This window comes from Pleurodeles waltl, chromosome 3_1 (genome assembly GCF_031143425.1).
Source record: "Pleurodeles waltl isolate 20211129_DDA chromosome 3_1, aPleWal1.hap1.20221129, whole genome shotgun sequence".
NCBI lineage: Eukaryota > Metazoa > Chordata > Amphibia > Caudata > Salamandridae > Pleurodeles > Pleurodeles waltl.
This window is the reverse complement of record NC_090440.1, coordinates 186,991,612-187,007,051: the sequence shown is the minus strand read 5'-3', so window position 1 is coordinate 187,007,051 and position 15,440 is coordinate 186,991,612. Positions and strand designations below refer to the sequence as shown.

Here is a 15,440-nt window from a genome sequence, read left to right as displayed (position 1 = left end):
AGCTCTCAAGTTTCCTAGGTGAGGTTTGCTTTGCATTCTGGGTCTTGAAGTCCGGTTTGTCGTTCAAATACTAGGACCACATTTTCCAGAATGTAAAGAGACAACCTTGATGATCTACTGTTCTACTCACATAAGGTCTAATTAAACTTTAGGGCTCTGCAGGATAGTTATCGGTATCCATATGTAAGGTTTAAATACAGAAAACATGAAAATGCTAGGCGCGCTTAAGACGATTGTTTTCTCTTTGATTAACTGCTTCTCGTTTCTACTGTCAATAAAACCAAACTAGGAACCGTAGCAACAAGAGGCACGCTGCGGGATACCTTTCATACTGAAAGTTAGAGGCACACGCGAGTCTGAAATACGTTACTTAACGCATCACCACAAACATGGCGAAAATTAAGAGGCCGGAAGTAAAATGTTTCGGAGCCAATCAGAAGAGCCAATGTCACGTGGTAACTATAACGATTGCTGATTGGGCAAATCCTTTCTTCAACAAATATGATCAACTCCAAATTCTCTTATGTTGTCCGGAAGAGTCCATGACAGCTATTAGGGAGAGCAGTGGTGCTCCGATTGCGAAAGCAGTGAGAAGCATGGAGTCGGGGCACAACCTCGGGGAACCTAGAGGAAGAGGCCACAAGACCCCGAGAGCTGAGGTGAGATCTGTGCGATCAGCCGCAGGAAGGGTGTGTACCTTTCATGGGAGGGGGCAAAGGCAAGAGAGAGTAGATCAACAGGTGTTGCGTAGGGTGGGGGGAGGCAAGAGGGCAGACGGGGCAGCAGAGGGACAGTAAGCAACCTGTGTAGGAGGGGGCCAACGTGAGCAAGGTTAACAGGACCCAGAAAACGAAGCAGCAGCAGGATACTGGGAGGAGGAATAGGTAAGCCAAGTCGAAGCAACACAGTGGGTGAGAAGTGGGGGGGTTGCAAAGAAGCCCAGAACTTGTTATAGAAGAAGGGGTACTACTAACGTATGTCAACTCGCCTTTTATTAAACCACCTGACAAACAAAACTCCTCCATTGATTCCTATGGGCTCATCCCCTTTTAAACTGCCCCCCAATCAATTTACCATTCACCTTAGTGAGATCACCCGTAAGTTGTGTGTGGCGGTGTAAGGGTGTTAGGGTCATGAGGGGAAGCTACACGAGAAGAGACGCGAATGGTACTTTCTGCCGATGCCTTTTTTGAGTTTTTAGAAAGTCTGCCCTCTACAAATTGGCAACATGTTATAGTAAAACTGTTCCTTTACCGAATACCAGTATGGTAGCTCCCGTAATAACGTATTTGCTGGAGAGAGCTGTGTTTGTAATATCTTATTATAGCCCAGTGGGTTAATGTGTGTGCTGCATAGCATGTACGGTAGGTCATGGATTTGTATTTTATGTAAGACAGATAGATTTGTTAATGCTTTTGTGCAAATCTTCTTGTCACCTGCAAATTTCAGGTATTACTTTGCCGACAGTCCAGTATTAAAGGTTGTAAGCCTGATTGGTTCACTGGTAGAAGTAATTTCAGGTGCCATATTCCTGATTGGCTTATTTTAAAAAGTTACTTCAAAGACAGAATTTCCGTCTCATATATTGTGAAATGCAGATGTTGAAGCTAATAGTCCTTTAAGGAAGGATTGCTATTCCACTATTTTAAAGTCTTCAGACGGGTACTTTGTTAGTTGAGATCTCGCAGTTTACCATTATAAGCAAGGATTTTGGTATTGACTGTCCCTCTGAAAAGCCCTAGTGGTAGAAGGTTTGCACTGTAATAATTCTTACTAGGTTCTCTTCTGAAAGCCTGACAGACTTAGTTGTCTGCCTGAATCTTGCAATTAAAACAATTACAAAATGCATGCATATTTATACATACATGCACTTGGGGCACAAGTCCTAAAAAAATAGAAGTGGAGGAGGGACTAACCAAATTAGTTAGTATGCAAGTGACATTATGGTACATTACATCACAGTGTGCAACATCACAACGCATTACAATGCACATGACTTCACAACCCATGACCTCACAGGAAGTGAAAGCACAAGAAGTGACATCTTATCATAAGACATTACACACATGTTAAGCAGGTGTATCATCTGTACATTTGAGCGCATTATAATAATTAAAAAATTAGATCTTGCATTGGGGTTATGCCAAAAAAGTGACACAAACCTGACGCAAAATCAGGGCCTCAACTTATGCATTTATTTTTTTAAAGCCCTGCCTCAAAGAAATTGGCAACATGGAGAAACATGGAAGTAAATTTGTTCTGCTTCATTGGTTGCAAAATCTGTATTTTAAACTATTTTATGGGGTTAAGGCAAATGCCTCGGAGATCTTTGTGTGACAGCTAAATGTCAGGGTACAGTAATGATGATAAGATAACTCGAAGTTAACATATTTGCTGGCGAGATCTGTGTTTTGTCTAGTCCTAGTTATGAATCAAAGTAGCATAGCGAGTTGATACGTCTCCTACAAAGCACATTATGTAACACACAGATGGCAAATTTATATTTTATGTAAATAGGTAAGTGGGTTACTGCTTTTAAGACAAAGATCCTTTTGTTATTTGCAGTTCATACATTGTAATCCTTCTAATATAGCACAGTGAGCTATGAAGGACATGTGGCTACTACATCTTGTAACCCTCATTGTCTTATCCTACACAATCATTGACTATAAATCATATGTGTGTAAATGTGATATAAAGCACTCTGATACCCTGAATTGGGATGAGTAGCGCTATAAAAGAATATAGTGATATTTAAATTATTGTGTAAAATACTGTGGACAGAGCAGCTCGTATGACATTCCTACAGTGCATGCACACTTTGTATGAAGGGACTGAAAAAAGTCAAAAGCATGCCTCTCTAGTATGTGTGAAGTAATAAGCTATGCACCTTTGTTTCCCCTCCATTGTATTTAGGCGTGAGGCTCCTGACAGCTCCCAGCCAGGATACTCCAACAAAAGGAGGCCTGATGACCCCTGTTATGAGCCCAGCTGGAATTTGATAACCTCGTTCATACACTGTGTAGGCACTGCTGAAAGTGTTCATGTTTCTAAATTTACTCAAGGACAAGTTTAGCATATATCCTTGGGGCCAAATCACTTGTCAGGGTAAACGGTATCCACTCTGTGAAAAGAGGGGGTAGATGCTGTCTACCCGCATGTATCCTCGACTTGTGCCCTGCATGCACTGTTACACAGTGGGACTTTGGGTCGTCCTCTTCTGCAATTGATCTGTCTGATTATCATTTACACTCTGCTTCTATCCATGAAAGCACACAACATGGGGCATCGTGTCAATGGGTGTCAGCATTGGCTATTTTGCTCTTTAGTGGCATTTGCCTGATCACATGCACATCTGACAGAGTTTGGATGAATGGCTGCTTGTTTTTACAGAGTCACGTTTTATTATTATGGCTACCAGTTTTCAGTTTTTACTGATTTTTACAGACAGAAAACAATGTTTTTTTTCTGCCTGTATTTATTTTTAAAAGCAGAAAAATATTGAAAATTGTGATTCTTGTGAGCGACTCGCCATGCTGCCCTTCGTGAAATGAAGGTTAACAGGCTCACCAGACCCCCAACTCCAGCCATCGCATAGAAACTGGACAAGAATAACCGACGATCAGCTCACCGCCGCCCTCGCCATTGCCGCCCCCACCATCGCACACAATGAGGACCCAAACACCGCAGCACGCACCTTCCACAACTGGATGATCGACTGCGCCAACACCATAGCCCCTCTCAAAAAGAACAACACCCACGCTAAGAGGGCCAGCTGGTTCACCACCGAACTCCGGGAATCGAGACGCACCTGTCGCCGCCTCGAGAAAATCTAGAGAAACGGCTAATCCTCAGAAGCCCACAGTAACTTCAGAGTTGTCACCACTACACATCACCAGCTCATCAGAAGAACCAGAAGGAAGGTTATTCAAGACAGGAATCTCCTCACAAGCACACAACAGCAAGGAACTTTTCAGCATCATCAAGGCGTTCGCCCAACCCAACAGTGAAACATCGGATATCCCACTGCCACAGAACCTATGCAACAGATTCAACACCTACTGTCACCAAAAAATCAGGACCATCTACGACAGCTTCAACAAGGACAACACACGTGCAGAACTCCCCTTTCCAAACCCTGACACCTACAATCTCCACCTGGACACCCCTCTCCACCGAAGATACATTAAGAACCATGAAGTCCATACAATCCGGGGTCCCCACGGACCCATGCCCCCATCACGTCTTCAACAGAGCTGTAGACACTATCACCCCCCCCAAGCTCCATCTTACTATCAACTGCTCACTAGCTGCCGCCACCTTCCCAGACGACTGAAAACACACAGAGATCAACACCCTAAAAAAAAAAAACCCTCGGCTGACCCCACCGACCTCAAACTTCAGGCCCATCTCCCTACTTCCATTTCCTGTGAAAGTCATTGAAAAAGCAGTCAACAGCCAACTCGCCATGTTTTTAGAAAGCCACAACATCCTCAACATCTCCCAGTCCGGATTCAGGTCAAACCACAGCACCGAAACAGCCCTCCTGTCTGCAACAGACGACATCCGCTCCCTACTGGACAAGGGAGAGATGGCAGCACTCATCCTACTTGACCTCTCAGCAGCTTTCAACACAGTCTCCACTCACACCCTGATAAGAAGACTCCACGAAGCTGGCGTCAGAGACAAGGCCGTTGACTGGATCCAATCCTTTCTCTCTGGCAGAACGCAACGAGTGAGACTCTCCCTCTTCCTCGCAAAACCCACACCCACCGCCTGCGGAGTGCCCCAAGGATCCTCAGCCCCTCGCTGTTCAACGTCTACATGGCCCCACTAGCCACCATCGTAAGAAGCTACAGAATAAACTTCACCTCCTGCGCCGACGACACTCAACTCATCCTCTCCAACAAACCAGACAAGGCCAGACACAACTTCCACAAAGATATGAAAGCAGTCGCCAACTGGATGAGAGACAGCTGCCTTCAACTCAGAACAAACAAGGCTGAAATACTCCTCCTGGGCCCTCAACCCAACGCATGGAGTGACTCCTGGTGGCCACCCACCCCGCCAACCAAGCCCGCAAACTCAGAATCATCCTGGACCCGGACCTCAGCATGAACTGTCAGATAAACTCCGTCACCTCCACCTGCTTCTGCACCCTCCGCAAGACCTTCAAATGGATCCCCCTAGAACATAGAAAAACCATCACACGCGCCCTCATCACCAGCAGGCTGGACTACGGCAATGCACTCTACGCCGGAATGAACAAAAAACTCACCTTCAAATTGCAAAACATCCAGAATGCTGCAGCCAGACTTATCCTGAACCTACCCTGACACTGCCACATCTTGCAACACTTACGTACTCTGTACTGGCTCCCCATAGAGAAAAGAATCACTTTCACGATCCTCGCCTACGCACACAAAGCTCTCCACAACACTGGACCAGCATACCTTAACCAGCGACTCAACTTCCACGGGGCCCTACACTCAGCCCAGCTCTCTCTTGCAGAAGTACCCTGCATCAGGAAAACCAGAACAGGAGGATGCTCCTCCTACCTCGCAGCCACCGCTTGGAACGCCCTACCCATCCACATCAGACAAACCACCTCCCTCCCCAGCTTCCAGAAGGAACTGAAGACATGGATTTTTTTAATCCACCTCAGCTACACGCTACACTGAGTAGCTGCACTTTATAAACACTGATTGATTGCTTGATTGGAGCAGATACAAGCACGAGAAGGTAAAACACAGGATGGGATTTCCTTAAATACAGGCATATGTTTGCATATATTTATGTATATAATGCTTATATTCATCTGTGGGTGTAGTATTTCATTATATTTGGCTGCTTAGTTTGACAAGAATCAAAGTAGGAGTGCTTGCTAAATAAATGTGGAAATATAAAATTTTACTTCTTTTTTTCTCAAATACAAAATAAATATGGGTAAATGCAAATAAGTTGAGCAAAAAAAAAAACAGGTGGAAATGTTAAAAATACTATAAAACCAGGAGCCCTATTTATTATGAATCACTTGTTCTTATTGTCGCATTTAATCTTCAGTAACTATTCTTTTTATCATATCGCTGCTACTGTTCCTTTCTCCTACAGAGAACTCAGTGTGTGCTTGCACTGGGTCAATACCTGTTTGGTCTATTTCCTGAGCCCTTTTAAGGGCTGCTAGAAAACAAAACCTCCATTTCAGTTGAGCGGTCCAACATATTCTCACACGTGGTCTAGATTATGGCCGCTTGCATGGATAAAAGCACAGCCCCAGAGCATATGTGCAGTAAGTGCGCCAAAGACAATCTCTTCTGTGCCCTTCCGTGCCTGGACCAGGGTCTTTTTCTGGGGCTTTGCTAGCTCTTCTTGTGAGTCATGTAGGGACTCCCACCTGATTTGTACCTCCCTGTTGTGTACCCCACGCATAGCTTTCGAAGACCTTTGAACGTTATCCTTTCTAAACACTGCCCATGTGTAAGGAGAATAGTTCATACCCATACAAATCAGCCCTGCTACATACGACACCCTCAGAAATTCATTCTGCCTCTATTAATGCACATTCTCTAACCAAATATTGTATGAAAATAAATGATTTAAACAGTCCGATCTTGACTGCCTGTTTATCAGCAAGACTTTATTTCAAGGAGACTCTACATCGGAAACCTTAATGGCCATCCTCCAAGGATAAATCATATGGATAGGAAAGGAGGGAGGCACCACATGTATCTGTAAAGATAACTGTGGTTACCACATTTCAAATTTTACCCTTTTACAGGAGCAGAAATCTTAGCTATCTGTACCCCCCTAGTCATCTTTCAAATGCATAATTTATATACAGGCGGCCAGGACCTGCCACTGAACTTATTTCCTCTTTTTTTGAATTTGTAACCTCCTCTCTATTAAATACTATCAAACTAATTATATTAGAGGACTTCAATATTCACGTGGACAACATGTCAGACAAAAAGGGAAAAATGTTCAATAACTGAGAGAGCCCAAGCATTTAGAAGTGCTTTATGCAGGGCCCACTTACCAAGCAAGGCATACCCAGGATGTAATGTTTAGTCCTCTTCCATGCATTTTACTTAAGACAGTCATCATTTTCAACTTGAACAGATTCTTCAGTGATTGGCCTTTGATGTTGATGTAGGCCAAAGCATAAGCCATGTAGTCCAGAAAAATACCAGCAGATATAGAGCACGGAACAACTTGAACCCCATTGCCTGGGCCTTTATTTTGGAAGGCTTTCGCCCTGAATTATATATTAATGGCCCCATAGTTGATTCAAAGGAAATAGATTCATAGATCTTGAAATTATTAGACACCCATTTCCTGAGTAAAAGACATAAACATGAGAGAACACAGCCCTCATTGCCATGGTTCAATGCAGATTTTAAAGTAATGGAGCATGTCTGAAAGGAATGGAGGAAGAATTCTTTGTCATCAGACAAATCTCTCCAAAAGAGCAAACTACAAGACTATTACCAGGCAGCTAAGATTGCTAAACCCAAATACAACCAAAAGATAATCTTTAGCTCCAAAACGCCAACTAAAGAGGCTTTTAAGCTATGCAAAAGTATGGCTTATTCAGCTGCTGAAGAAAACACAAATACCCCTTCAAAGGAGCAGTGCAATAGAATGAATATATATATATATATATATATATATATATATATATATTATATATATTTTTTTTTTTTTTGGGTATAAATACAATAAGCAGGGGTGTGGAATTCCTATAGCCCGACGCCCAGGACATATTGTTTGGTTTCAAGAAGAACAAGTGTTCAGGTTTATATGGTCCTTGACACAAGTAGGCCCAACCCCCTGCAGCACAAACCCTGCAGTTGATTCTGGAGTAGATACTGGAGTTGATACCTGTGTCCCTAAGTTATTGCTGTTCGGACTTGTATTTATGGTTCATGTAAAACCCTTATTATTAGGGTGAGCTCCCTAAATAAATGTTGTAAGCTCGAACTGCACTACACATTTGAAAAATCTACACATAATGCTCCCAGAATGCTCTGATTAGATGCAAATATTTACAGAAGCTTGAAATCAAGATTGATGATTATTTGAATTCAAAATAAAGTATTCACAAAAAATGCAACTAGGGGAAAAAAAAACTTTTGCTAAACAACTGTACTGTGTCTTTTGAAGCATCATTTTGAAAAATGTGTTGAGGAATGATAGTATGTCATAAAAAATATTCATAATGGAAAGTCAGTATAACCATTTTCAACAAATCATAGGAAACATTAATATAAACAAGCATTGGCAAAGCCAATAGGTCAAACATTGATTCTCAATCTTTCACTTTTGAAAGTGCATGCCTTGTTTTGGCCTGGCTTTTGCAAAACCTAATTTTTGTGGGAGCTGCTGGGCCCTCACCATTGTAACAAATAGCAAAAATCAAAAATATTTTGTGGTCGCAAAAAGCACACATTCACACTAGTTCCTGGCACTCTGTAAAACAACTTTGTGTGCCGATATGCTCCTTGTGAAAGAGCAGATTGCAGTCATTGTAACGTGGATTTCTGAACATGTCACTGTGAAGGCAACCAGACGATGAGTAGGAGTGAGTTCCAAAAAGTAGGATCAGTCATAGTGAAGCCAGCCAATAGAATTTTAATAAAACAAAAGGTCTTGTTTAACTTTAGTCCTAATATGGGGCCAAATTCTTAAAGAAAGTCACAAAAGTGCACCCATGTTATATGTCTTTGATTAGTGCAGATTTACATATTTCATGAATTTACAGAAGTAGATCAGGAAATCGTAAAATATTTTGAACTGTATTTTAGTACAAGCAAATATGCATGTCTAGATCTGCTCATGTGAAAAATCTGTTAAGGGTTTACAAATCCACTTTCCGTTTGACCGTTTTTTTTCCTAACCCTGGAAGAAGATTTGCTTTAGACACTTGTCAGAGGTTAATCTCCAACCTCTCTCCGTATAGGAATGATTAGAGAAGAGCGGGGGAAACCCTTAAAACATGCAAGTTAGTAGGTTTGCACAGCCTCAAAAAGGCATTCCAACCCTGGAACTATTTCAGAAAGTTGGCAAAAAAAAACTGATAGTATTCAAGCTCTACTATAGTATTAGCCCTGGCATAATCGTAGAGGCTATTATCAGAGCTAGCCAAGTTAACAGAAGCAAAACTTTGGTCAGTTTACCCTGGTGACCCCCTGAAGACATAGCTCATATTAACTACCATGATCTTTTCCTCTCTGACTGATGTTGGGCTTGTTCAACAACCCAAGAAGGTCTCTTGTGACAATTATTCCATTCTTGACAACCTTGTGCAGTTCTTCATTAGGTTCAGGAATTGTACACCGAAATTATAAACTAGCCCTGGTAAAACCATTGTTGAAGAAACCATCCTTAGATCATATTTTGTCAAACAATCAGTTCAACGTATTGTTTAGTGTGTATACCAAACTGACCGAAAACTTAGTAAACAGGCAATTGACTGGTTTCATTGAATCCACTCAGGTGCTGAACAATGTAAAATTTGTTTTTTGGAAAGACCTGGGTAGAGAAATATTTATGGCTAAGTAGAAGATCGTATCAGAAAGATCACACACAAAAGTGGAGTGGGGTGCCTTGATATTACTTGACCATTCACTGGCCTTTGATATTGCCTCGCACTCCATTCTGCTCAAGCAGTTATAAAAAAACTTGTATTGCAGGGAAAGTACTGCAATGCTTTATATCTTTCTTACAAGATCATACACAAACAGTGAGGCTAGCAGAATACTGTTACTTCCTAAAGTTAATCACTTCGGGGGTACGACAAGGCTTGGTTTTAAGCGAAAATCGTTTTAATCTCTATGTGGCACTGATTTCTCTATTGGTTGAATCATTCAGTCTCCCATTTTTAAATTAATACTTAGGCTTGATGACGATACAACAAGGACACCTCTCAACCTCGGAAACTGCCTGCAAGAAGTAGTAAGTTGGATGGTGGCTAAATCCCTATCTTTTTAATGAAGGGGGAAAGGCAGAAGTCATTATCTTTGGACCAGATACAGCATTGACCTCCAGAGTGCTGGCTGGAAAATCTTGGAGTGCTGCCTCTCCCTCAGCCCTTGCTTGGAATCTAGGAGGATTTGTTAGAACATGTCAGAGCATTTGCCTGCCAGGATTCCGATTGCTCTATAAAATTAGGAAAATTCTGCCCTTTTTTTTTCTCGTGGTATGCTCCTTCCTGAGAATTCAGATCCAAATATTGATCCATAGTCATGATCCCAAAAAACAAAGTCAAAGTAGGTGGCACCTTGTTGCTGTTAGCATAGTGAAGGTGTGAAACTCATTGCCTCTGGCCATTTGTGCCCAATTAAATCTTCTTGGTTTGTGCCAGTGTTATTTTTCAGTTTTTCTTACTAGCATCTACTCTGGTCTTTCATGAATACAGTCTGAGAGTGTGATACCTGGCTGTCTTAGATTCACAGATAGCGTGGGAAAATGTCCATGTAAGTAGCGATTCACACTTTATAAGTGGCTTAATCAATCAATCACCCAGAAAATAGTGGTCTTCATTGCCAGGGCAGGTGACCAGTCGTTTAGTTTTCCATTTTCACCTTTTATATAGCCCCTTTCATTCCCTTCCTTTTCCTTTTAATTGTAATTTTTAGAGCATAATAAGGCTCACCAGACACCGCTAATGTGCCACTTGCTAGCCCCTCTGTTCACTGAATCCTACAATGTCATGCCTCTAAGCTAGGCAACCATCATGAAATGGTATTGTCCATAGTGTATCACTGTTTCACCATTCAAAGGTGGCCATTCTTTTCCTTCTTAGTGTGACGGGCCAAGCTGGAACTTTAAAACAATGCCACACTATGTATAATACCATTACAAAATGGCCACCAGCAGCATTGCTTAATTTTACTGGTAACATTTTTATGCTGCAGCACGTTCTTTCCTCTACTTTTTCTTTTAATTTATTTTGCATAGTTGTAGTGTGTGCATCTTGTGGTTTTGTAAATGGGTGAATGCAGGAATGAGTGAGTCAGTGTTTGAGGGTGAGTACAAAGGTGAGTGACTGGATGTATCTAGATTAAAATCATTAGTGACAGAATAAGCAGGCTTTATCTATAAGCCGAATCTTTTCTTATTTTCAGTATCACCCATTAATGTACCTTTTCACAAATTGCTCCCTTCCCTGATCTCCCTCAGTTCTTTATTTGGCTTTGCAAGATGATGCCTTGTCAGTGGAATAGTAATTCAGTCACTTTGGGACTTATTACGATCATGGCGGTCTTAAAAACGCCAGGGCTGCGGTGGCGGTTGGACCGCCTCCAATGTGGCAGTCCGATGTCCACAATTAATACCATGGCGGTTGCGCCACGGTCAGACCGCCAGCTCTGCAACTTCTCCTCCACTGGAGGGGTTGGCGGTTCTAATTCCAAGGGCAGGGCTGCGAGCAGCGCTGCCCTGGGGATTTTACCCCCCCCCCCACTGCCCACTTTTACATGGCGGTAACACCGCCATGTAAAGGCTGGTGGAGAAAGGGTGCAGGGGTCCCTGCACTGCCCATGCACTTGTCATGGGCAGTGCATGGGGCCTCCATGGCCAGTCCGCTTTGCACACAGTGAAAAGCACGATGGGTGCTGGTGCACCCTACGCACTGCAACATTGCCGCTGGCTCAGTTATGAGTCGCGTCAATGTTGTGGGCTGTTTCGCACTTGGCTTCCGCCCGCTGACCTGACCCAGCAGGAAACTCGTAATATGGGCCTCAGGAATGGGATGGCACTGGCGGTATCCTGAACGCGTGACTTCGGTGGACAGCCTTTTCCATCTGCTGAAGTCTTAATTAGAGCTGGACTACACTGTCCCTAGTGATGCTGACGAACCACTGGCTGGTTTTTTCCCACCAAACATCAATCCTTTATTGATCCATTTATTTCACAAAAGAAAGCAGGCTTCATTCAATCAAGGTCAGTTCTGCAGCTACCTCCAAACTATGGAGAAAGTGCCCGGTCCTCCCCGGACCGGAAACAAGCATCCTGGGACCGGTTTCAGGGTATCACCCTTCATCAGCCAGGCTAGCTTGAATCCAGGCTCCTGGCTGATGAAGGGTGATACCCTGAAATCGGTCCAAGGATGCTTGTTTCCGGTCCAGGGAGGACCTGGCTTGGCAGTTCGGGCTGGACGTTTCCCATGAGGATCAGGGTCAAGACTGATTTGCATATGGCTGGGTCCAAACTGGGGTGGCATGGTGAGTAAAAGAACGATGGATAGTGATTTATAGTGATTTATGAAAGCAAACAAATTGTCGGTCAAGATGTTTCAAAGTTTACAAGGCCAAACTTCTGACCTCAGAGATGACATTTTTCACAAATATTTATTTCTTTAAAAAAAAAAACAATAATTTGTTATCTAACTCTATATTGATCATATGAGTTGAGTGGTTAATGCAATTAATGGACAAAGACATTTCCAAATTGGGGGGCATTGTTTACTAACTAAATCGATTTTGATGGTTGGTCTGTTACAGGAAATGTTAAGACCATAGATTGATGAGAGCACAGAATTCTATTTTATATCCCTAGTCAATATTTCATAGTTGGTATAATGACAATCCTATTATTTCACAATTCTATACTAATCAAATGGGTTGAGTGGTTCATGCAATTAGTGGGCACAGACAGTTCCAAATTGGGGCATGTTCTTTACTTACTAAATAAATTTTGATGGTAGGTCCGTTACAGGAAAAGCTAAAACCATAGATCAGTGAGAGCACAAAATTATGTTTTATACCTATAGTTCACAGTTGATATTATGACAATCCCATTTTTAAAACTGGCAGCTCTAAACCTATTTAGCAATTCAAACATTGCAATTAAGTTCACCTACCCCTTTTTAGGCCGAGCCTGCAGGCAGCGCGAATACGCTGTCGCTATGGCGACGATCTATTGTATCTTAGAAGGAGAAAAAAAACTCTACAAAAAGGGGCTTTGAGCCCGCCCATCACTTACAGTTTGCCACCACCATTATGACTCCTGTTTGCTGCCTTCTAATTCAGCAGTCCGTGGCATGCCGTCCCTTCCTTGTCGCTGTGTGGAGCATCGCCCAAGTACCGATTAATTTAATTAGTCTCCCTCCGCCCCTTTCGCTGCGATTGAGGTACTAGTTCTTTTGCACAAACTCAGCCTAAATAAGTTATGGTTTACTTGTTTAAAGTAGGCAACAATGTGATTTCACGGGCAGTTCTCTTCTATGCCCTGCAGACGCTATGCATAACTATAAAGCTGTCTGTTCGAAGAGCGATTTCAGGTAAAGTTGGTATTTTTTTCCATGACATAAATACTTCCCCGTAAATCACATGCACGTCTCGAGGCCACCCTATCACTGCAAGCCAACACATAGGTTTCATTCAGCTCAGGACATGTCAAACATTTTACAGCCTTGTTTCTTATTCTGAAAGACTTGTTTATAGTTCGGGGCCATATTTCCGTTCAGTTAACACATACTTTAGGTTTTACTATAGTTACATTGATGAAGCTGAAATGAAGGTTTTACATTTATTTGACGCATAAACGTAGTGCTGCAATAATCAAGAGTGACTTTAACCGAACTAATAAAGATTGTACGGGGACAAAATGCGCCCTCAGAGTAGTTTGCCAACATTTATAAGCGTGCTTTATATAACGTGATGTATTAGAATTGCACTAATCCGACATAATCGTAAACGTGTGCTATGATTTGCTTGTTTGAAATGTTTTAGCTTAGCATTACTTTAGTGCAGGCTTCGGCCTAGTTGCCTTGTCTCACGGTTTAGATGCTCGTATTTTTCCAATGTGCTATTAAACGTGTATTCTTGCTTGAAGTTGTACTTTTCCACTGAGATCGTTCACATGCTTATCTTAAGGTTTCGTGCCAGCCCAGCATTTTTCCTCTTTACTCCAAGGTCAATCTGCAGGTGCGGACAATGGAAGCTCTGAAAATGAGTTAATTGGTATAAAATGTTGCAACTTGCGTACCCGTCTCCAAGGATAATGTATGCTTAAGTAAAAGCTTGAGACATGTTGTTTTTGATTGGATAATTTGAAGCTAACCTATGAACCCTCCAATGGAAGACCCTACTGGATTTGAACTGTTGTCTATTTAAACCAGGTGCACGAGAAGAAAGCAGCCTTTTGCCAGCGATTACGAACATTTGGACATTGCAGCTATTATGGCCCACCTTGCTGCGACGCCATTTTGAGAGACTTTGATGCTTTCTCTAATCGAGAGAAAGAGACTTAAATGATTCTTACCCTAGAGACTTTAACTTTGATTTGTCCCTTTGCATGAAGTAGTAGTTTATCTTGCCGCCGTGAGGCAACTGCCCCGTCCACCCCTGCCCCTTTGCCCCCGTCCCATGCTGATCGAGAAACGGTACCTGCGAGACGAAGACTTCCTTGAATGCTGATTGAAATTGGTAAATATGAAAGGAAATTGTACAATTGCATTGTGTTTCTTTTAGGTAACCAACTGCTGATTTTGATAAGAGCCCTAGTTAGGAGTTTTCTAAATTAATGTTGCTAAATTGTTTTTGCATGAAGTCCCACATGCCGATGCTAATTTGAGGTTAGATGAGGATTCCTTTTGTCGCACGATGCAATTTGAGACCTTGTTATGCTGACTAAATGTATGCAATTAGCTCATTACAGATTATAGTTCTAGTGATTGGCATTGCTATTATCGAATGCCTTGTTATTCAAATGTTGCATAGATTGCACCTGTTTCGCCGTTATGGACAGCTATTAATGTTCATTTATGTTTATCATTTGGTGTTGAGACACATCTATATTGTGCTAGCTTTGTTAATATAGGGAAATAAATTCACTAACTTTGAATAAACTGGTGTGGTTATTCCTGACTGAAAGGTCAGGGTTCGCCGAAAATGTTTTCTGGATTAATTGTTAAGTGTTATGTTGATCAGGGCATTGCTTATGTTCGTTATTGATTATTGGTTTGATTAAATTGACTGATTAAGGGTGGAGAGGGTCCCACTTAGCCAAAAGATTCATCGGCCTAAAGAGCGTCCAAAATACAGGAAAATTACTAGTACGGAACGCTCTATCAGTAGATGGTAGCAGAGGACGGTTTAGACTTTTGGGACCCCACTAGAGACATACATGGTGTTAAATTAACGGTTTCGACTTTGAGATCCCACTCGAGAAGTTGAATTAGATTTTTCTTGGATAAAACAGATTGAGAGAATGATGATGGGCTAAGTCCACCGCGACTTTCCCGGGATCTCGGAGCTTGCGAATGAAGAGAATGGAGGTGTGGAATCGGCGTTGGTGGTACTAGTGACGGTATGAGAGAAGTTAGGATTTTGCGCTTGCACAGCTTATTGCCGCAGATTGTGTGAAAAAGGTTGCGAGGACTTTAGAGAATAGCGGAGGTGCGACTCCGAGTGTAGAAGTAGGGAAGTCGTCGAACT

The 15,440-nt window shown here is 42.3% G+C and overlaps 1 protein-coding gene across 1 annotated transcript in view; it reads left to right on the top strand.

Moving 5' to 3' along the window:
- Nucleotides 1-483: 483 nt before the first annotated feature.
- The window catches only part of FAM219B (family with sequence similarity 219 member B), a 104,385-nt gene continuing 89,428 nt past the window's right edge, over nt 484-15,440 (top strand). The window contains exon 1 of the mRNA XM_069222147.1: nt 484-659. Coding sequence (XP_069078248.1) covers nt 543-659 — 117 coding nt within the window. The 5' untranslated portion in view covers nt 484-542. The remainder of the gene's footprint in view (nt 660-15,440) is intronic.